General features: G+C 42.7%; 1 protein-coding gene across 2 annotated transcripts in view; it reads right to left on the bottom strand.

The window, feature by feature from the left end:
- The window catches only part of spns2 (spinster homolog 2 (Drosophila)), a 62,235-nt gene that overhangs the window by 5,382 nt on the left and 38,278 nt on the right, over nucleotides 1-18,575 (bottom strand). The window contains exons 5-12 of one of the 2 annotated variants that reach the window (XM_038707736.1): nucleotides 17,011-17,077; nucleotides 14,123-14,259; nucleotides 13,056-13,208; nucleotides 12,566-12,755; nucleotides 10,217-10,282; nucleotides 9,565-9,663; nucleotides 6,024-6,187; nucleotides 3,233-3,269 (exon numbers count right to left, since the gene is read on the bottom strand). In XM_038707736.1, coding sequence (XP_038563664.1) covers nucleotides 3,233-3,269; nucleotides 6,024-6,187; nucleotides 9,565-9,663; nucleotides 10,217-10,282; nucleotides 12,566-12,755; nucleotides 13,056-13,208; nucleotides 14,123-14,259; nucleotides 17,011-17,077 — 913 coding nt within the window. Of the gene's footprint in view, nucleotides 1-3,222; nucleotides 3,270-6,023; nucleotides 6,188-9,564; nucleotides 9,664-10,216; nucleotides 10,283-12,565; nucleotides 12,756-13,055; nucleotides 13,209-14,122; nucleotides 14,260-17,010; nucleotides 17,078-18,575 lie in introns of both variants that reach the window. The other variant, XM_038707737.1, reaches the window with a different exon arrangement.

The raw sequence follows: 18,575 nt of genomic DNA, 5'->3' as shown, positions 1-18,575 counted from the left end.
TTGGTCTGGCAGGCAAATACGCTCTAATCAAACCGACGTGTAGTGGTTTTTGGCTGGGAAGACACAAATCATGACGGCCCGGATGACATAGCTGTGGATCTGACTGGCTTCTCATTTGAGGATGGATGGAGAAAGCAGTAAATTGTCTGGTAAATGACACCAAAGACACATTTCTGTAAACAAAGCACTGCTTGTGTTCTCCTTTTCCACGTACTCATTAGATTATGAAGTAGGAAGTTCTGAGAGCTGGTGAAAAGGTCACTGCAGAACCTGGCTGTATACTGTGTCTATATGTGTGTGTGTGTGTGTGTGGTCACCGCCCTACCCAGCACCATGTACCCACTCAGCACCGCTGACGGAGGACTCATTGCTTTTGCTGAATGATAAGAGAGTGAAGACGGAAAGCATGTGCCGGCAGCTGTACAAACACTTTTAACAGATAAAGTTTGGACAGCGGTGACTAAATCAGACTTTTGCCTTGTGATGTGAATTTCCTCCCGGAGTAATATGGGGATTGTGGTTACTGAATAAATGAGTGTGAAGCTCCACTGTCAGATCTCACGCTGATCTTTTGACAGCCCCCAGCTTGGGAATGTCCTCTAGTTATGGTGCGGTGCGGGGTGAATCTGGTCAGCAGAGGCCGATTCCTCCTGCAGAGGAAGTTAATTGGATCTCAGTGTATCTGATCTCCGTCTGGGATTGCATCACAGGAGATTAATAGCTTGCGATGTATAACAGCTTAGGTGATAACTGCTTCTCTTCATCCTCATTTATTCAGTCGTGTGTCTTGTCTCTCCTGCTCTAAATTCCTCTCCTTCACTTCCACTACTTGTCATATTCCAACACTTCTTCTGTAATATAAATTTTCCCCTTAATCTACTACTGCACATCACAGTGGCACCATATACCTTCTGGCACCTCCCTATGTTTCTTTCTTAATTGTTTCTCAGAGCAGCATGTTGTACCACTGGGAAAAGTGGTCAGAGTGAGTGCGAAGGGTGAACACTTGTCATCGGAGAACAGCTGAACTGTGAACTGTATTGATCTGAGAGTCAGACCCAAGGGGGGAAACATTGCCTGTCACTGATTGGATTATCCTCCACAACAAATGTTCAGAATCAATCACCATAGAGCGCCTCTGTGGTTCAATTTAGAATAGAAATGATCAGTTTGCAGGCACATTGAACTCTGGCCTCATGTAGCAGTAATCACTGTTCTCTATAATTAGCCCCTTTTGACAGCAGCGAGAACATGCTTTAGCTGCTGTGTGTGACAGTGAATGGATGAAACCGTGGGGCCGAGAGTACAAACTGCCACTGAAACCTGATATATTTGGCAGCCATGTGTGAGCCTTTCATGTCACCTGTCATTAGTGCATGCTAATGTCACCCTGCCACTGGTAATGACATTGCAGTACTGACAGTAAAAGAGCATACTGTCAGTTTTGCATAATTGTGGCCCATTAACAACAAATTATGTATCCTTGACATTTCTGCCAAATATTTTCCAAAGCACACGGCAACTTTTTAGATTGATTTCTTGCCTTCAAGACTGCCATTGCCTCCTATTCATCAGTGCACAATGCAAATAAACTTGCAGAGTTTCTGAGTTGCTTGTGATGGGTAATCCATCATACTATTACTCTAGAGTTCTGCCAAAGTTAGGCTATGTACAAAGTGCACACTCAAGGACACTTTTTGGCACCGATTTGAAATTTGAGACAAACTTCACCCTATCCTTTTCACAGTATCCATTTTTCCTATTGTTTGTCTTCTAAGCAACATATATTCTGAATTATTATCTACATTCTGAATTATTGTACAGAGTAGTTTTTAATCTTTGTTTTTATTTTGTCGCCTAAAATGTGTGGCATGGGAGGGGAGGCTAGCACTGCATTTCATTGTCCAATTCCATACTGTAATACAATACAGCACAGCACAATGAGACAATGAAGTATTAACTGATTTATAATAGATCGACAGACCACCAGGATGCCTCTGAAAGTACATTTTTTTATTTACATCTATTTATTCTATTTTTTAGAATAATATTTTTTATTTTATATATAGTAAAGCGGATGTAACTAAATTATCATTTCCTTCGCCTGCAGGAATCTGCTCCAGTTTTTCCACCAAATAGACTGCCTTCTGCAGGGAGATCGCACTGCTTCCTGAATGGAACTCTAACCATTCTGTAAGAAATCCTACACTCCTCGATTTCCTCGTTTTCACAAGTTGCTGCAATTTTATCATGAGAAACTCTAATTAGAGCACTTGTCAGCAAGCTTTGTTTTGACATATTTTATGCCTTGCACACCAAGAAATAAACTAATTTGCATTTTTTAGGAACGCCACCACAAAATACGAAAGGAAGTGATTTGTTTGTCATAAAGTCATCACTCTTTTTGTGCTCTTCTCCATTTCACATTGAAGAAACACATAGAGCATTATTGGGATGTGAGGATAAATCAAGCCAGCTGTATAAACATTCATGACCTATTTTTGTGTACATATAGTATTTTGATAAATATTTAGAGGACAAATAAGCCCAGACAGGGTTACAAAGAAATGATTAGGAAGGGGTAAAACCTTGACCTTTTGGCTAGACATGATAACCTTTACAAATAAGTCACAACAGATTCCTTGTTTTCTAATCAGGGAGTCAAAGTTTAATCTTGTTATTCTGTACAGGCAACTACAGTAGCTCCCCATTGTCCTACAGTTCAGAGTTGGCTGGTGCGCTGCCAATTGTCGTGTCTTTTCTTTGCTCAGTTAATAATTAGAGAGGTTTTGCACCATGTGTGTGAGTCTGATAAAGGCAGGAAGGAGGGAAGGCAGCCCAAGTCTTGATAAGATGCCAGATAGTTGGTCAAATAACCACCACTCCAAGAATGCCTTGACACTCCCTGAGTACAATGGGATAGGAAATGTATCACAGATCAATCATTTGGGTATCATCTTGTGTATCGCCTCCAGTGTTTCCACTGTCACAAAGCTTTGGATAGCCTCAGCTCAATGTCCCGAAAAAGCTTGTTTTCAGATCTCTGTGCCTCCTAATGAAAGGAGCTCTAAATTATGCCAGATAATGAAGATGAAGAGAGCCCTATAAATGCTAATGTTCCAAGACTGTCTTTCTGTTATCAACCACTTAAACCGCTTGCAGAACTCCTGATGTGAGAAGCATTAAAGTGTAAAAGCATCTTTAGGACAAAAGGCAATTTACCTGGTCATACCTTGACTGAGGAGAGTGTTCGTGCCGATTGGCTCAACCTGAGGAAAGAGGGATAGTTTTAGAAATTAAGGCTGCACAAAGAACTTCCACACAGATCTTCTCAAACTACAGTCAACTTTTTTTATTCTGTTTTTCCGAATACACTCTCTTTTTTCCCACCATTTTATTCCCAATTTTTCCTAGGTCTTCCAATCATCACTATCTGCTTCTCTGATCCTTCAGGCTGCAGTGCTCAGCCTGCCTTGGCCTGCAGTGAATCTGTACTCTCAAGATGCACTGGCGCGGCAGATGAGACAGTTCTGCTGTCACAGATCCCAAGTGTAAATGTGGACTGGGTGAATGTGTAGGGGGGGCAAGCTATAAATGGCAACCCTGCAGCCAAATAAAGCTAACAACCTAGAAATAATAAAGCACTCTTTAAGGCTGAAAATAGAAAGGTGCGCTCCAGTGAGTAACTCATTCGGCTCTGCATCTTTTATAAATAGCACTAAGTATCTGAAGACAAACTCAAAGGAGGGGGGAAAAGCAGCAAAGCTCTCTGTAAAGGGAATTTATAAATTGTGGGCTTTATAGCGTGAATGAATATATAAATATCACAGTCATGAAACAACCCTAGTTGTGGATGTTGTCATCTTTCTTGGTCCCCAGTGTGCTGTTTGCAGCATTTTAAATAAGAGCGGCAGCTGTTTAAGTCTGAGTGTTTTCTTCATTGGGATGTTCAGTACAAATCTGTACAGCTATGTAGAGGCCTCCAGAATACTATGTGATGTATGCAACAGTATGTTTGCCTTGGATGTCATTTGACATGCTGGTGTATGATTAACCCATCTGTAGGTAGAGGCATGCAAGCAGAGGTGAGAGTGCACAAGGAGAAGTTGAACTATTCTGACAGGACAGTTCTTGGTAGATACAGAAGTAGGAGAATTATGCTTTTGATGTTAAATAAGGTAGTATAAAGTGTATTCCCTGTGCAATGTCCTGACATTAAATATCATACACTGGATACCTGAGTGTAGTTTAGGAAAAGGTTTGATAAATTTATTAACAATTATAACTGCGGACTTAGTGTTTATTACAATGTATTAATGACTTATTAACATTTATAACTGCAGACTTAGTGTTTATTACAATGTATTAATGACTTATTAACATTTATAACTGCAGACTTGCCTGCCTGTTAGAAAGTGGCAAATGTTTTCCCTTTATTAATAGATTAATGACTTCATTAAAGACTCAATAGCCAGAGAGATTTCACACCCTGGCAACCCAAAATGTGGTCTTATTAATGACTTATAATTGACAATAATAACTTAAATAAAGCATTAGTAAATGATTTATTACTGATAAAGGAAGCCACTAGCTAAAACATATAAACCCTCCATAAAAGGTAATTTATCATAAAGCCGTACCAAAAGTTTAGATGCTTTGAAATGTAGTAGCCACTGTAAAACATCATTACTCAAAAGCTTCACACTTCTATCTTAAGGATCCTATTTGTGAAAAGGGTCATACAGGAGCAACCTAAAATGCCTTCAAGTGTCTCTGTTTCATATCTGAGACTTTTTTTTAACTCCATATATTAGCTTTGCCCTACAGTATGTAGTGTGAAAGTCAAGGGGTTGTGGTTAGATATAGTTTGAGTGAACATGTGCCATCTGCTAACACAGAGTAATTATGTGGTTAGATAACTTGAACCACATATTGGACCACAAACTAGTATCTATTACTGGCACGACGGCAAGAGTGTGACTTTTCTTTTAGTCACTGTTCCGTATTTCTTTTTTCCCCCCTGGACCAGATCCAACAGAAGCCACAGCACAGCTTAGTGGTGCCTTTACAAAGACCCCTTTAAAACTGTATATTCACATTACACAGAGGAAATATTAACGGCTTGGAAGCTTGACCCCGGGATTATAAAATGCAATAAATCCAGTGAAACGTTAAGTTGGCAGTTTAGGCTGTCCTCAGTACATATGATTAAAAACAGGCTTATTCTGGATAACTTTTACTAAAATTTCACATCTCTCTATATGAGGGGTTGTGGCGTGGGAACGACCAGCAACTTCACAGGGTGAAAGTAACGCGACTACAGACAGGCGTCAGACATCAGACTGTCATCCTGTCCCTCATCTCCAACAGGAAGGAACTAATTTCTGAGAGCGTTGGCACCATGGGAGTAAGTTTGTGTGATAAAAAGTAGGAAGAAATTGTCAGAAAGAAACAAGAAGTCATGTCTCACCCTCTGAAAGAGGATGCGTGTGTTTGTTTTAGCCTTTTAAGGCCATGACCAGCTACCGTGCCTTTGGTCTTTAGTGTTTGAAGGAGGAAAATATGAATGCATCAATAAGAGGGGCGGCAGCTGGTAAAAAGTCTAAGTACGTACACTTTAACAAATTGATGGCTAGAACAGCTTGTGTCAGCTCTGGAGCACTTTTAGCTGACTGGGACTTTCTATTGGCTCAGGGGCCTTTCTGACTCTTGCAAGGTTGGCACCATTGTTGGCATCGCTTGTCCCTGACACACAGCGAACCCCAGCATCAGGTTTAAAGAGCATAGCATTGTTCACACAAGTGTTTAACCTCTCTGTGTCTGTCCAACACTCAGAATAAAGTCAATATTGTTGCTGCTTCTTCATCCTCTTGCACTGAGGTGGTGTGTTCGGATATTTGGACCTCTTACTCAGAACGTCAGTGGAGGACATCTCAAGCCAAGTATTAAATATTTAAAGAATGAATGACTAAATAATAAATGAAATAATGATGAGTTATTCAAACAATGTCTGAGTCACTTACTGTTTCTCTGCCTTCTCCCTGTCATCCAGGAAAAACAGCGCAGTGGCCAAGAAAAACATGCCCCCCAGGACGATGATAAAGGGACAGAGCATGAGGGCATAGCCCAGACTGAGGAACCGCCACAACGCTGACGTAGCGTAGCTCTGCTGAAGGGCGTCGGAGATCTGCAGCCAGGCACGCCAGCACAAATACACATTGACAAACACACACCCACATCACCAAAACCACCGCACGCACGCACGCACACAGACAAACACAAGAGAAGAGAGATTTTATTCGGATTAATCATCCAGCAAGTATTTAATATATCCTGCCATGCTCTGCAACACTACTTGACCCTATGCTGCTCGTACACTCACACTTTACCAGAGCAACTTCTGCACGTTTCATCACAGCAACAGATAAAACGCACAGCATGATGTAAGACACCCTGTTTTTGTTTGAAGCGAGGATTTCACAGCTAATAGCTCATATTGCTGTTGACGGCTTGTGTTACATTGGCATTCAGTCTGCCATGCGTGGCGCTGAGGAAAACAGCAGCTGTAAAATAGTGGGTGTGAAGTGACCATTTCTGCCTCCCAGTGTTGCTCATAAGGCGGCTCTCAAACACACATACATCACCGTACTGACGATCGTGACGGAGGGGAACGCTGCTGACAGTAGCTTTAAGCAGATTGTGTGGAACAAGTGGGGGCTCCTCCTCTGTGTGTGAGTGAGAGTGTGAGCGGCCATGGGTCTCCCTGGCACAAGCACATTGATTATATGTTAGCGTCAGCAGAATGAGATGCTCTACGGGGAGAGCTTGAGAACTGCTGACAGGAGGATGTTGGAGGGAAATACCGTGTGTACAGTATGTGTTCATATGTGCATGTATAATACAGAGAGAGAACATTAGGAGTGATCAGAGAAAGAGAGAGGACGGTGGAAGAAAACAACTGAAATACACGTGTGACAAAATCTGGTGCACGTCCAGCAGCTGTGTGTGTGGCCAGTGCAGTTGTATTTTGTCAGGTACAGTAAATTGCCTGCAACTTGCACCGTACAGCTTAGCTAAAAATACAGAGCAAACTGCTGCATGTCTAATTGTCAAGCTGGCAGGCATGTCTTGAGAGATTGCTGAGAGATTGTTCCTGGCGTTCCCTTGCCACCCACTCTGCCTTCAGCCGTGTCCCACTCCGGCACACCACAGTATAGGAGAAGTCCATTATGTGTTTCTCTGGGGGATTTGAATGTGACAACAGCCTTGGTCTACGTGCTGATGGAGGGGGATCTTGGCTCAAGCTCAGGAGAATTTCAGACGCACTAAAGCACTCTCCACAACAGGAAGTGGCAGTTATGTGGCATTTGGGCACCGATACCTGCAGGCGTTCCCACAAAAGGCAACTATGGTGCTCTGGGAACACCACATTGGTTGGTAGAGTTGAGTACATCCTCTGCAGATCTGTTTGGTGCACATGTCAATACCCAATTGTGAACCAAAAGGACCGACTCACCCGCTCACTTTCTCCTGTGGTTGCTTAGCAATAACCACCAGTCTGTTTTTCTTGATATTCCCTACTTTGCTCATTCACAGGACTTGTGCCAGTCTGCATGGATGAGTGTATATCTACCCGCACTCAGCATGTGTCACGACAAGTCCATCACACTCGCGTGCTAAACCTCAGGAACTGAGGCACTGAGTGGTGACGCACTTGGAGCATTCTGGTCCTTGTTGATCAGGGGTGTGTGGAGAAATGAGAAACCCCCGAACATTCAGTACGTCACTAAGAGGAGAGTCGTGACCCCAAAGGCTTGATGGAGAACCTGGGTGACTGGCTTCCTGTGGGGCCATCTCTGGGTAACTCTGGCTGGCAGTGTATGTGTGTGTATGTGTGGGCTGCATTATTCTGACATTTGGATCTTGCTGGAATATAACCAGAGCAATTGTATTGATGTTCCACATAATATGCTGTATGTTGAAACTGAAGGTGGAGCTAACCATTATTGTCATTATCAATTCATCATTTCATTTTCAGCTAATTTATTTGTTTAGTCTATGAAATCAAGTCATCAAAAGTTGTGAGAGTCCACAGTGACATCTTTCCATTGCTTGTTTTGTCCGATAAACAATCAGAAACCCAAAGCTGTTTAATTAATGATATGAACCAGCTCTACGAAGCAACAAATCCTCAAATTTGAGAAGTTAAAAAAAACAAATGTTTATGATTTTTGTTTGATTAATGACTTAAATGCCAAATCAGTTCTCATAATGGCTGTCAATTATTTTTCTGTGGATCGAATAATAATCCATTAATCAACTACTCTTTTCAGGACTGGCTGCAATATTTACATATAAAATTATAGTAATCCAGACTCAGTCTTTTAAAGTGCCGTATCTCTGACATAAATGTGTCAAAAAGAAGTTTGTACAATATAAGATGACACTGTGTTTTATTTGATCTGCAGAAACTTTACATCGCCAGTAAAGCCGGATTCTGTTTCTCAGAATTTGGATTGTTTTTAATCCCAGTTTTATTTTGTCTTTTGAAGAGCTTGTCAGTACTTGTAGATAACTTACTGCTCCTTTTATCTGGCTTTGAAAAGAGTTTAACATTTCCATTTAGGGGAAAAAAAGACACTTTCAATGCAGCTCGACGGACAGCTGTGTCTGTTGCCAGCCTGCCAGGCCCTGACAGCGGATCCAGAGGATCAGTTTGATTCACTAATCAAAGACTTCCACTTTGCCTTTGTAAACATGACCGAGGCTGTGAGCCAGCGGCACAACAATGAACAGCAATGTAAACGCATGACACTAGGGCAGTCACTTCTCTCCCAGCGATTTACAGGCACAAGTACATCACAAATACTGATTCAAAAAGTTAAACATTAGCACTGCAGCTTGTTTTTGTGTGTTGTCTATGCAAAATAACCCATTTTACCTTTCTTCTTGTATGCTCAATGAGGCTTAGAAAATGTTTACCTCCATGGAGTTACTGTTTAACTTAATCCTATCTGTTTGGAATGAGAGGAACGCAGCTAGACAGTCTGAGGTGGATCCTGTTTCACACTCCATTGAGTAGCGAGCAGCACTTGTATTCTGGCCTCCTGGATGCTATTCTTTGGATGTATGCGCGCAGTCTGGATGGTGGGGGGGGGGGGGGGGGGGGGGGGGGGGGAGTGTGACTCTGACCTTGAGGGGCCTAGTAAGAACCACTCTCTCCTCTCCTTACCAATCAAATACAGTAACACTGGCCCTTCCGTCGAACCTTCAGATTTACAAGAAAACACCACTGACAGCCTGACGAGCAGTGGTGAAATCACAACTCTGTTCACCAGGCCTCCTGAGACGTGCGCTAAAAGCTCCTCTTATACCTCACTTTGCCTGGCCCACTTAAAGCAATAGCTGAACTGGTATCTGAATGCATCATGTGTACGAACGGGGCGCTCACAGATACGCTGAAGCTGTACGGTCCAGCTGGGATTTACAACCTGGGGTAAATCTTAAATATATTCCCCCTCTCACTCTGATCACCACACAGAACTGCTTCTGGGAGAGTCTTACCAGGCCTATCAGGTAAGGACTTCCTGCGTCACCCAGGAGATGAGAGGTGAAGCTCTGAAAGGCGACCGCCGTTGCTCTCCGTGTGGGGATAACGACAAACTGCGCGGAGACAGAGAGAAACGAAGGGTGAAAAACACATGACATCGTTTAAAGTAATGAAGAGACAGAGGTAGAAAGATTCACTCAGCCATGTTAAAACAACTCCTGCAGTCTTCAGTTATATAGGCAGAGCCTAGCTCATCGGATCAGAACACCCCATGCAGACCTGTCAGTCACAGTAAAAATGTCACTAATGGCCTGCTCTGTCCCTACATACTCACCGCAGTCTCCATCCTAATTACAAATTAAAGAGCTGGTACACCCACCCTTACTGTGAGTCTAATTTCATTTGGCTCACTCGACCACCTCTTTTCACTTTTAGATACCAAAACTATATCAGAGAAAAGGCTCCCCTCCATTTGTTTCCATGAAGAGATGAGTGATGAATCAATCTTGTTAAAGACAGTAATTATCAGCTCTAGCCAACAAGGTACAACAAGGAGTCCACTCACACATTTCACAACTCAAAACTGTGTCTAATTCGATGATCGCCGTTTGGTCTAGCTGCAGGAATTTCCAGTGACCCAGTGGATAAGTATAGGTTAGTACTTACCATTAAAATGTCTGCTGTTATGGCCCAGTTCAGGAACAGCAGCGTCTCTCCGATAAAGATGCAAACCTAAATAAAGAAGAAAACAATTGTTTATTTAGTGGCGCTAATTAAGATCAGCCAATTTCCACTGCACAAAAGACTGGTAACCCGACGTGAAGCCAAAAGAGGAGGCTGCAGATATTGCTACCGTGTGTGGGAATCCACTGCTGAAGAAAAGTGCTTCGGTCGCTGTGGTTTAAAAACGTGTTATTATGCTGTGTCCAATTATACGTGGAGGTGGAGGCCTTCATTTTGGTGCCACTGAGCCATGTATTTAGCCTACAAACTGAAAAACAGCGCAGGATGATAAGGATTGCTAATTCTTTTCCCAGTTGTATATTCAGTGTGTGGAAACATTTTAACACTTTGCTAAGTTTTACATTTATTACCTACTTCTGAATGGGAGTAACAGAAAATGTAAACTTGAAATAACATGGTGGAGTTCACATACAGTGTACTATGTGTACATGTAGGCTACTGTATGTACACGGGCTGGTAGCAGCTGGTGTTGCTATTAAGCCACTTTCTTAAAAACAAACCCAGAGGGATTTGGTTGCAGTGGAATCTCATGTATCTGTACTGGTTGGTTTAGTTTGGCACGGTTTTACATGACTGTATGTTTCCTGCTAGGGAATAACCCCTCAGCCAGTGTGCCGGGGCCTACAGTGCAGTACAGAGAGCTACACAGGATGCCTGACAGCGGAGATGTAAACAAGTCTGTTCTGCTGTTCTGTTGAGCAGCGAACCAGACACCGTGACCGACATGTTGCCTCTTAGAAGACAGAAGCCCAGCCTTTCCTCACATTAGCTGCGTGTTGACGAGACAACAGCTGCGAGGGGTCAATCGGCCTCGACAGAGTAGCACCGACTGTTACTGCCATGTCACGCCTCATAATATGACACATCTGTCAGTGCTTCTCCATGAAACCTGAGCTGATCACTTACAACTGCTGCTGTCCTGTACGATGATTTAATATTGTACAGTAGAGTAGAAGTGAAGTCATATGTTTGAAGTTACAGCCTGTTCTGCTGAAAGCACTATTACTGTAAACTATTACTATTACTGTAAACTGTATGTTTTAAACAACAAAATACTTTATTCTTTGGTAAGATGTAAAACGTCTGAGAACATCAACCACCTGCACCTTTGTGAACCAATACAAAGATAGAAATCTGGTGTCGCTCAAGGGCATCAGCAGAAGCCCTTTCTGTCACACGGCATTTGTCTAAAATTGAGTTAGACAGATCTGTAATCACGTAATTAATATGGATACTTGTGCACTTCAGGTCTAATTGGCTGAGTCATGGCTCTGTCAAACACCTGATAAATGTGAGCCTTTGACCTCAAGGGAGTTCATATAAATTTGAATTCATTAAATTAAAATCACCACTTACAGAAGTAATTATTTGTCATTTAGTAACAGCTGATGAAAACTACACTATGAGCATGGAGCAGTTAACTAACAAGGTTATCATTTACTATTGAAGTGGTTAGTTATTGTTTGAAAATGTTTGAAAAAACATCCTGAACAGACAAACAAGCGTACATACCTCAACACCTCTCATATACTGTATATGGTAAAAAAAATCAAAGTCAGAGGCCAGACATGTCAAGGTCAGCCAAGGTCACATATTTACGATACGGAAGCCTGGTTGTTATGTTCCCTTACAAGCATGGGAAATATTTTCCATCTATTCTAGCTTTCCAGTATTATTACTGCCCAACTTGTTGAGAGCCAGTTCCTATTCCTTTGTCTCCGATAAGAGTGAGAAATGTGTGTTTGGTGAGTCCAGCAGCCCCAGAGTGCATTGTTTCAGTTGCACCCTTTCCTGTTTCACAAAGCAATTAGACACACAAGAGCTCTGTACATTTGCCTGAGATTCTAAACTTTTGGCCAGGCGAGGTATGAGCCTCAGCTACCTGCAGCAGCTCCAGAGGCCATGTCCATCTAACCTGCAATTTTGGCTTTTCATCATGAGGAGCAACGCCCACTCACTGCCTCTGGGCTTGAAAGGAACTGGCATCAAGCAAGGTGTCCTCTTGCTGCTTTATTCTCGATTCATGCATTAACCCCACCCGATGAGCTTTTGCTAAGCCTTCTCTTGTTAGATTGGTTGCCCTTTTAATTCTCAGCTCCTAAGGCTAATCCACATTCAACATACTAATATTACTTTTTGTCAGAGGGACATTTTTCACTAGGGACCTGTCGATTCTTTGAAGTAGGGAAGCTACAACTCCATTCGCAGTTCAATTAAACTTCCGCTGCTGCATATATATATATAAAAAGAGTTACAGGAAATGAGTCTTACATAAGCTCCTACGATGCTCTTCTTGGCAACCACGAAGATGAGGCAGATGAAGATAGCCGAGCCCAGCATGCTGACAGCGCACACAAGAGGGTCGGCTCGCTCTGTTTTCTTGCGGCACAGGCGTGTGGTGGCCGCCCCGATGACCACGCCTAACAGACCCGTCACACAGGTGATTGCCCCGAAGATTAGGCTAAACAGGAGAGCAGAGACAAGAGGAAATAACTATTATGTGAAATATATATCTTGCAAGTTTTTAGTTTCAGCTAGGATATTTGGATTAAAAAATAAGCATGACTTATTACAACATTTGAATACTTCCAAAAATAAATAGAGCTATAATACATAATGGTGTAAGTCCACTTAAACCCAGTTCATCCAGCATTTTACTTGTGGTACATAAAAGGATGCTGGTATCTTTATCTTTTACAAGGTTTCAGATTACGCCACTGGTTGAAAACCCGCTACCTGTGTTTAGTCATTGACCTCTCACCTGTCTGTGCTACTGCAGATTTCTTTTGTGCAGGCCTCTGCTGTCTTCTGCACCACCTGGGCTCTGGCCAGGTACAGAGGGATCCACATGCCAAACGCACCTGTGGCAAAGGACACCGCCGCGGACGCCAGGGAGGAGAACACGTAGCTCCGGCTAACCACGAAGAAACACACGCACACACACAAAATCAGATGATTATCTGGGGAAAATAAACAAGCTACTGTTTTGTTTTTGTCGCACAATCTCAAACATCTCTCTCGCTCTGACTCTCTTTGTAAAAACCCATCTAATAACAACAGCAAACAGATAATAAAGGAAAACAACAAGAGCTTAGGAGATGGTTGGACAAGATTTGCATATCTCAAAGGTGAGAAAATGAGAACTTGGAGCAGCTCTGGTGTTAAATGGTAAGTAAACTGAAATGATATACAGTTAAGGCTGACAGTTTTATGTAGGAGACAAAAATAACCCTATTTAATGCTTTCATGTTTCCATAGGTGGTGAATGTGGGAGACTGTGTAGGCTACAGCTCAAAGTCACAGGGGTTGTAGGTGATGAATATGTGGTTGCTCTCCTTAAAAAAAGTCCCCGTAAACCTGCATGGCTACATTGCAACAGGTATATAGAGAGCATACATTTTTCTTTTTTAAATGTAGCCCACAGGTCATATAATAACAAGGGCCCACAGTGTCCATGGATGCAAAGCTCCCTTTACAGTTCAACAGTATTGTAGAGTGGTGAGTGAATGATTCTGCTTCACTGTGTCTTGTGTTGACATTTTCATGCCTCTAATGGATACTATAGGCTAACATGAATGTATGTGAATGAGTGTATATGTTCATATCTAAGATAATATTCATTATCTATGAATCTGCTATTTTCTTGATTGATCGCTGATTGGTCTCTAAAATATCAAAGAAATGTGAAGAATGTCAATTACAATCTCCTACAGCCCAAGTTGATTTTGTCAAATGACGATTTTGGGTCCTATACTCTTCACTGAAGAGGCACACAGGTCAGTCTCCTTAAACCTGGTGTGTTCCCTAAAGCCTATAGGAGGGCCTTACTTCTTGGCGAGCGCCTTCATGTCACAGAACCAGGAAGTGCTCCTCCGGACTCCTATCTGGTCCGCGCTGCCTCTCTTTGGCTCAGGCACGAAGACGAGTATCAGAGATCCCGCAGTGATCCCTAAAACAGGGGACACCTACCGGGGCAAGAAAGACCTATGAGACCTGAGATTGTGTTAACTCATCACACTGGCATGATATTCAGAGTGGGCGGGGCTCGGAGGGGTTGCAGACATGAGATGCAGGACAAAGAACAGTGTGTTTACAATCTGAATAGACGGCCACTGTGTTTGCCGATACGCCTGACATCCTATACAAGCCTTCTGGAGCAAAGAACATTCCCTCTGCTTACTCTGTTGGCACTGCGTGTGTGTGGGCTTACCTATGTGAATGAGCATACAGGACTCAAAAAGAGCGTTTTGGCTTTGAGTGCTGCTTTGTGAGCTCTGCACCAAAGTGAAAACCTCATAAGAGCCCATCTGTTTTTATGCTCACTATCATCTTTTATGGGTTATGAGGTTGTGCATGTTCGTGCATGTGTGTGTCTGTGTCGGGGAGACTTACACAAAAGGCAGGATGTGATGTGTGGGAGAGGATCTGTACGAGTAATACAAATTGCACACAAAAGCAAAACCAATTTCATCTGTCAGGGAAAATCCATCATATTATATTTTGGAGACCATTTATATTCACAAGTACTGTGAAACTTGTATGTGTGTATATTTGTATGTGTGTAAGTGTGTCCTCAAGTTTTTCCACTGGGGGAGTAATTCTGATGTGCCTGATGTGGCTCATAATGGGGCTGATAATGCAGCTGAACACAGTAGTTATGGTCTCCAAGGTGTGAGGATTACACCAACAGTAATAATTTCCTTTCCTATATTGTGTTTTTTTTTTCCAATCTTCTTCTGCTTGTGTGGAGCAACTTAATTGGATCGGCATCTACATCAGTATCTTATAATGTTCTGTGAGAGGTAGCTTAACCGAAGATGCAGAGCTCATCTCAAAGAAAATAAATATTAGCTTTTTTGCACTCAAGTCCCCTCGTAATTTCTCAACAAGACACCAGGATTCTGTGACCTCTGACCTTGGCTCCCGCAGGGCCCATTGGACACTTCCTGTATGGACGGTTGGCAGTCAAACAAATTAACTACTACCCTCTCCTGCTCCTCAGTTCTATGCACTGCCCTCTGTTCCTTCTCAGCGTCCACCTTTTTGCTAAACAAGGAATGGATTTGGAACACTGGTGGGCAAAAACAAGCGGAAGCGCTGCTGTGTTTTTTCCTTAAAGCAGGATACTGCTGCACAGAACCCGTTTCATGTCTTGTTATTTGTTTTCCTCTGCGTGCCACACCGGTGATTAATTGGCTTTGAGACTGTTTTATTGGAATGTCATTGTGACTGCTGTGGAACAAACTGCCCCACTCTTTGTGATTTTTTTTTTTTAATGTTCCAGCAAGGCAAGACGAAACTGACATCCTGTTTCCTCAAACCAAGTGAGCTGTCATGTCCAGGAATCTCTTCCACCACGACATGCTGACAGAATGTTTAATGTCTTCCTTTAAATGTCAGTCGGTTCATAAGAGGAGTCAGGTCATTATTTGTCTTAAGGATTTTAAAAGCTGAGCCTGAAGTGAGCGGCTCATGGGGAGTCCTGTTAAGACCGTTCATTGGTCCTCTCCATTACTGCTGGTATGCCTTATAGAGATGTTCACTTCTAAACGTTTTGTCTCAAGTACTCAGTGCAGTCCCCATAAAAATGTGCTATGACAATAGTGATTTATGCCCCTGATTTAACACCTCTGTCTGCTCAGTGTGCTACTGCAACAAAACCCACTCCAGTAAGGATTCTTTCTTGAAGCAATACCCTGTCAAGGTGGGACATCTCAGCAAATTTCTACAGATATATTTCTCCTGAGACTTGAAATTAGCCTTTAATTAAAAGGGATCCAGCTTAATGCTCTTGGAGCACCTTTCGGGGCATTTTGTGAGCCAGTACGTTACAAATGTGTCTGCCAGGTCAAATTGAAACCTGTTCTGCTCTCTATCACTGCCCCGCAAAGAGGCTTAGTGCCTTCTCTGGTACACGTTTTGATTTCTTACAGGGGATTTTTGCCTTCTCTGAGCAGCATCTTCTCCTCAAATACTTATCAGAGCTTGGCCGTCACTATTTCCCGTCCGTGCACTTTCCTTTGTTCAACATTGTTTAAAACAGACATTGTTGTTGTTGAAAATGCAGTAGTAAGCTTGAGGTGAATGTACATGCGTTTCTATATGTGTCCTGGACACGGCCAAAATGTACCTTTCCCCAGAGTGAGCAGCTAACAATACCAAACGCTATGTTTCATTAAGTTCCTGCACTAAAAAAGTCTTGGGGGCACTGACACCTTGTTTTTTCACAGACACTGACCCTGCTTCACCGGGGACGACCTCGGCAGGAAGTGTAATGAAAGATAAATGTGTTTACATCGACTGAGAAAGAAAAAGCTAGCATCAGCCTTGATCTCTAACAAAAATTCACTTCCCGTGTAGCCATCGGATCAGAACTGAACCACCGAGACATACGGCTGGAACGCATCTCAGAAGATGTTGAGTGAGTTGGATTTTTAGAAACATTTTTAGGAAGGGTTCTGTGGGAGGCTGGAGGCAGCACTACTGATGTGGATGTGTGCGAGAGCCTTTAGCTCTCTCTGCTTTGTCACTTCCCTACAATGTCAGGGACCGGACCACTTGTTCAGCCATGTGTGTCCCCTCTAGTGCTTCTGCCACCACTGACCCCACTGACCCCAGATCCATGACAGGCCTTGTCATGAAGCCCTGCAGGAGGGGCTCTTCATCTGTCTTTGAGTGCATGTTTGTGTGAATGATGATGATGATGATGCCCTTACCCTCAGTGCCCAGTGCCAGTCTCCTGCAGCCACCTTGGCGCTGGAGCCCAGTATGTAACCCAACCCGCTGCAGAGAGACAGAAAAACTGCGTATTAACAACATAAAACCTTTTATACATTACTCTGAACCTGCTCCACGGAGCTTTGTCAGTCTGTTATATATTAATAAAGTATTAGTCAGTGTCCTGAGCTAGCCATTTTTATCACTTAAGCTTACACCTACACTACACACATCCTGTTGGTAGTGTGATTAAAGCTGTGTTGAGTGGGTACTGTGTGTGTTTGGGTACTTGACAGCTTATGACAGTGTAACTGATCAAAGCACCCATAGCAACTTGGCTAGTTGGTCTATTTGTAGATGTGTGATTTGAGCATGTAGTCACGTCAGACGCAAACAGAGCTCAGTACTGACCTGGTTGTCTGGCCGAAGGCTGTGTGTCTCAGTGTAATGGAATTTCACGCATTTTACCTGAATAAAAGGGTGTTTTGTGTGTCATAAAGGGAAAAAACAGTGAAATGCTTTGAGGGAAATGTCGCTATATCTGATCAGATCAGATAAAGGTGCCCCTATGCTGTGATAAGCCTCTGCTGCTAGATAGCATCAGCATGTAAAGGACAGAAAGGATTCAAATAGTAAACTGAAGGTGTGAGTGGCAGAAGACTGATAGTTATGACCTGAACTAGAGCTGAAATGATTGTTTAAATAATCAGTAAGATTGATGATCAAATGTAATGACTCTACAGTTGGTTCTTATCAGCATTGGCTGCTAAAGAGGCAAAACATGTTTAACTGGTTTTACACATACACACAGTCAGAGTAAAGGGGGAAACAGTCTATGGTTGACTTCCATGATTAGGTCTCCAAAAATAACATGGGCAGTATAAACAGGCTCAGACAGCATATGATATTTCCAGTGAGTGACTAACAGCTAATCTTATCAGAGTCCACCCAGAGAGTGTTTGGAAATGTCAACACCAACAATAAAAGTTAACCATGAAAAATACGCTCACATCAAACACTGGCGTCGCGGCCAAGTTTAAAAATTACAGGGAGAAAAAAAGGGCCGGTGAGGGGGTGGGTGAGCAGGGGAATCCATTTCCTGTGAATCCGGTCTAATTCCTGAGGTCATTTCCTGGAAACGCTCATAACAACCTCAGTAAAGACAAGCGGGGGACTGGATAGGATGTTTGACTGCACCTTACTGCGGCCCACTCTTTTACCTTCTATTGTCTTGAGTTGCCGGGCAGTTTACTGTGACCCACACATTTTGGCAGCTCAGAGGGCAATTCAGTCTTTCCTTACCTCGTTTGTCCAACTGTCTCCTGTCTGGCATTAAAAACTCATATTATTAGTACACAAAATTAGTTATATAACCACAGTGGATTCCTCTGCAACAACAAATTTAAGAGACATGTCATACAGACATTTAGTGTAATGCTAATGTTTACAGGTTTGGAGAGACTGCGGCACGTCCTCTTTACCTTGCAGTTCCAGGATGCATGCTGGAAAAAAGCACAGCATGCGGCAGATCTGACACACGCTGTCAAGGACTGCATATAACGGT

The sequence above is a fragment of the Micropterus salmoides genome, unplaced genomic scaffold (assembly GCF_014851395.1).
Source record: "Micropterus salmoides isolate LMB-PRFRI ecotype aquatic unplaced genomic scaffold, ASM1485139v1 Ms_hic_scaffold_9, whole genome shotgun sequence".
NCBI lineage: Eukaryota > Metazoa > Chordata > Actinopteri > Centrarchiformes > Centrarchidae > Micropterus > Micropterus salmoides.
The sequence above is the reverse complement of the archived record's forward strand: the minus strand, read 5'-3'. Positions and strand labels throughout refer to the sequence as shown.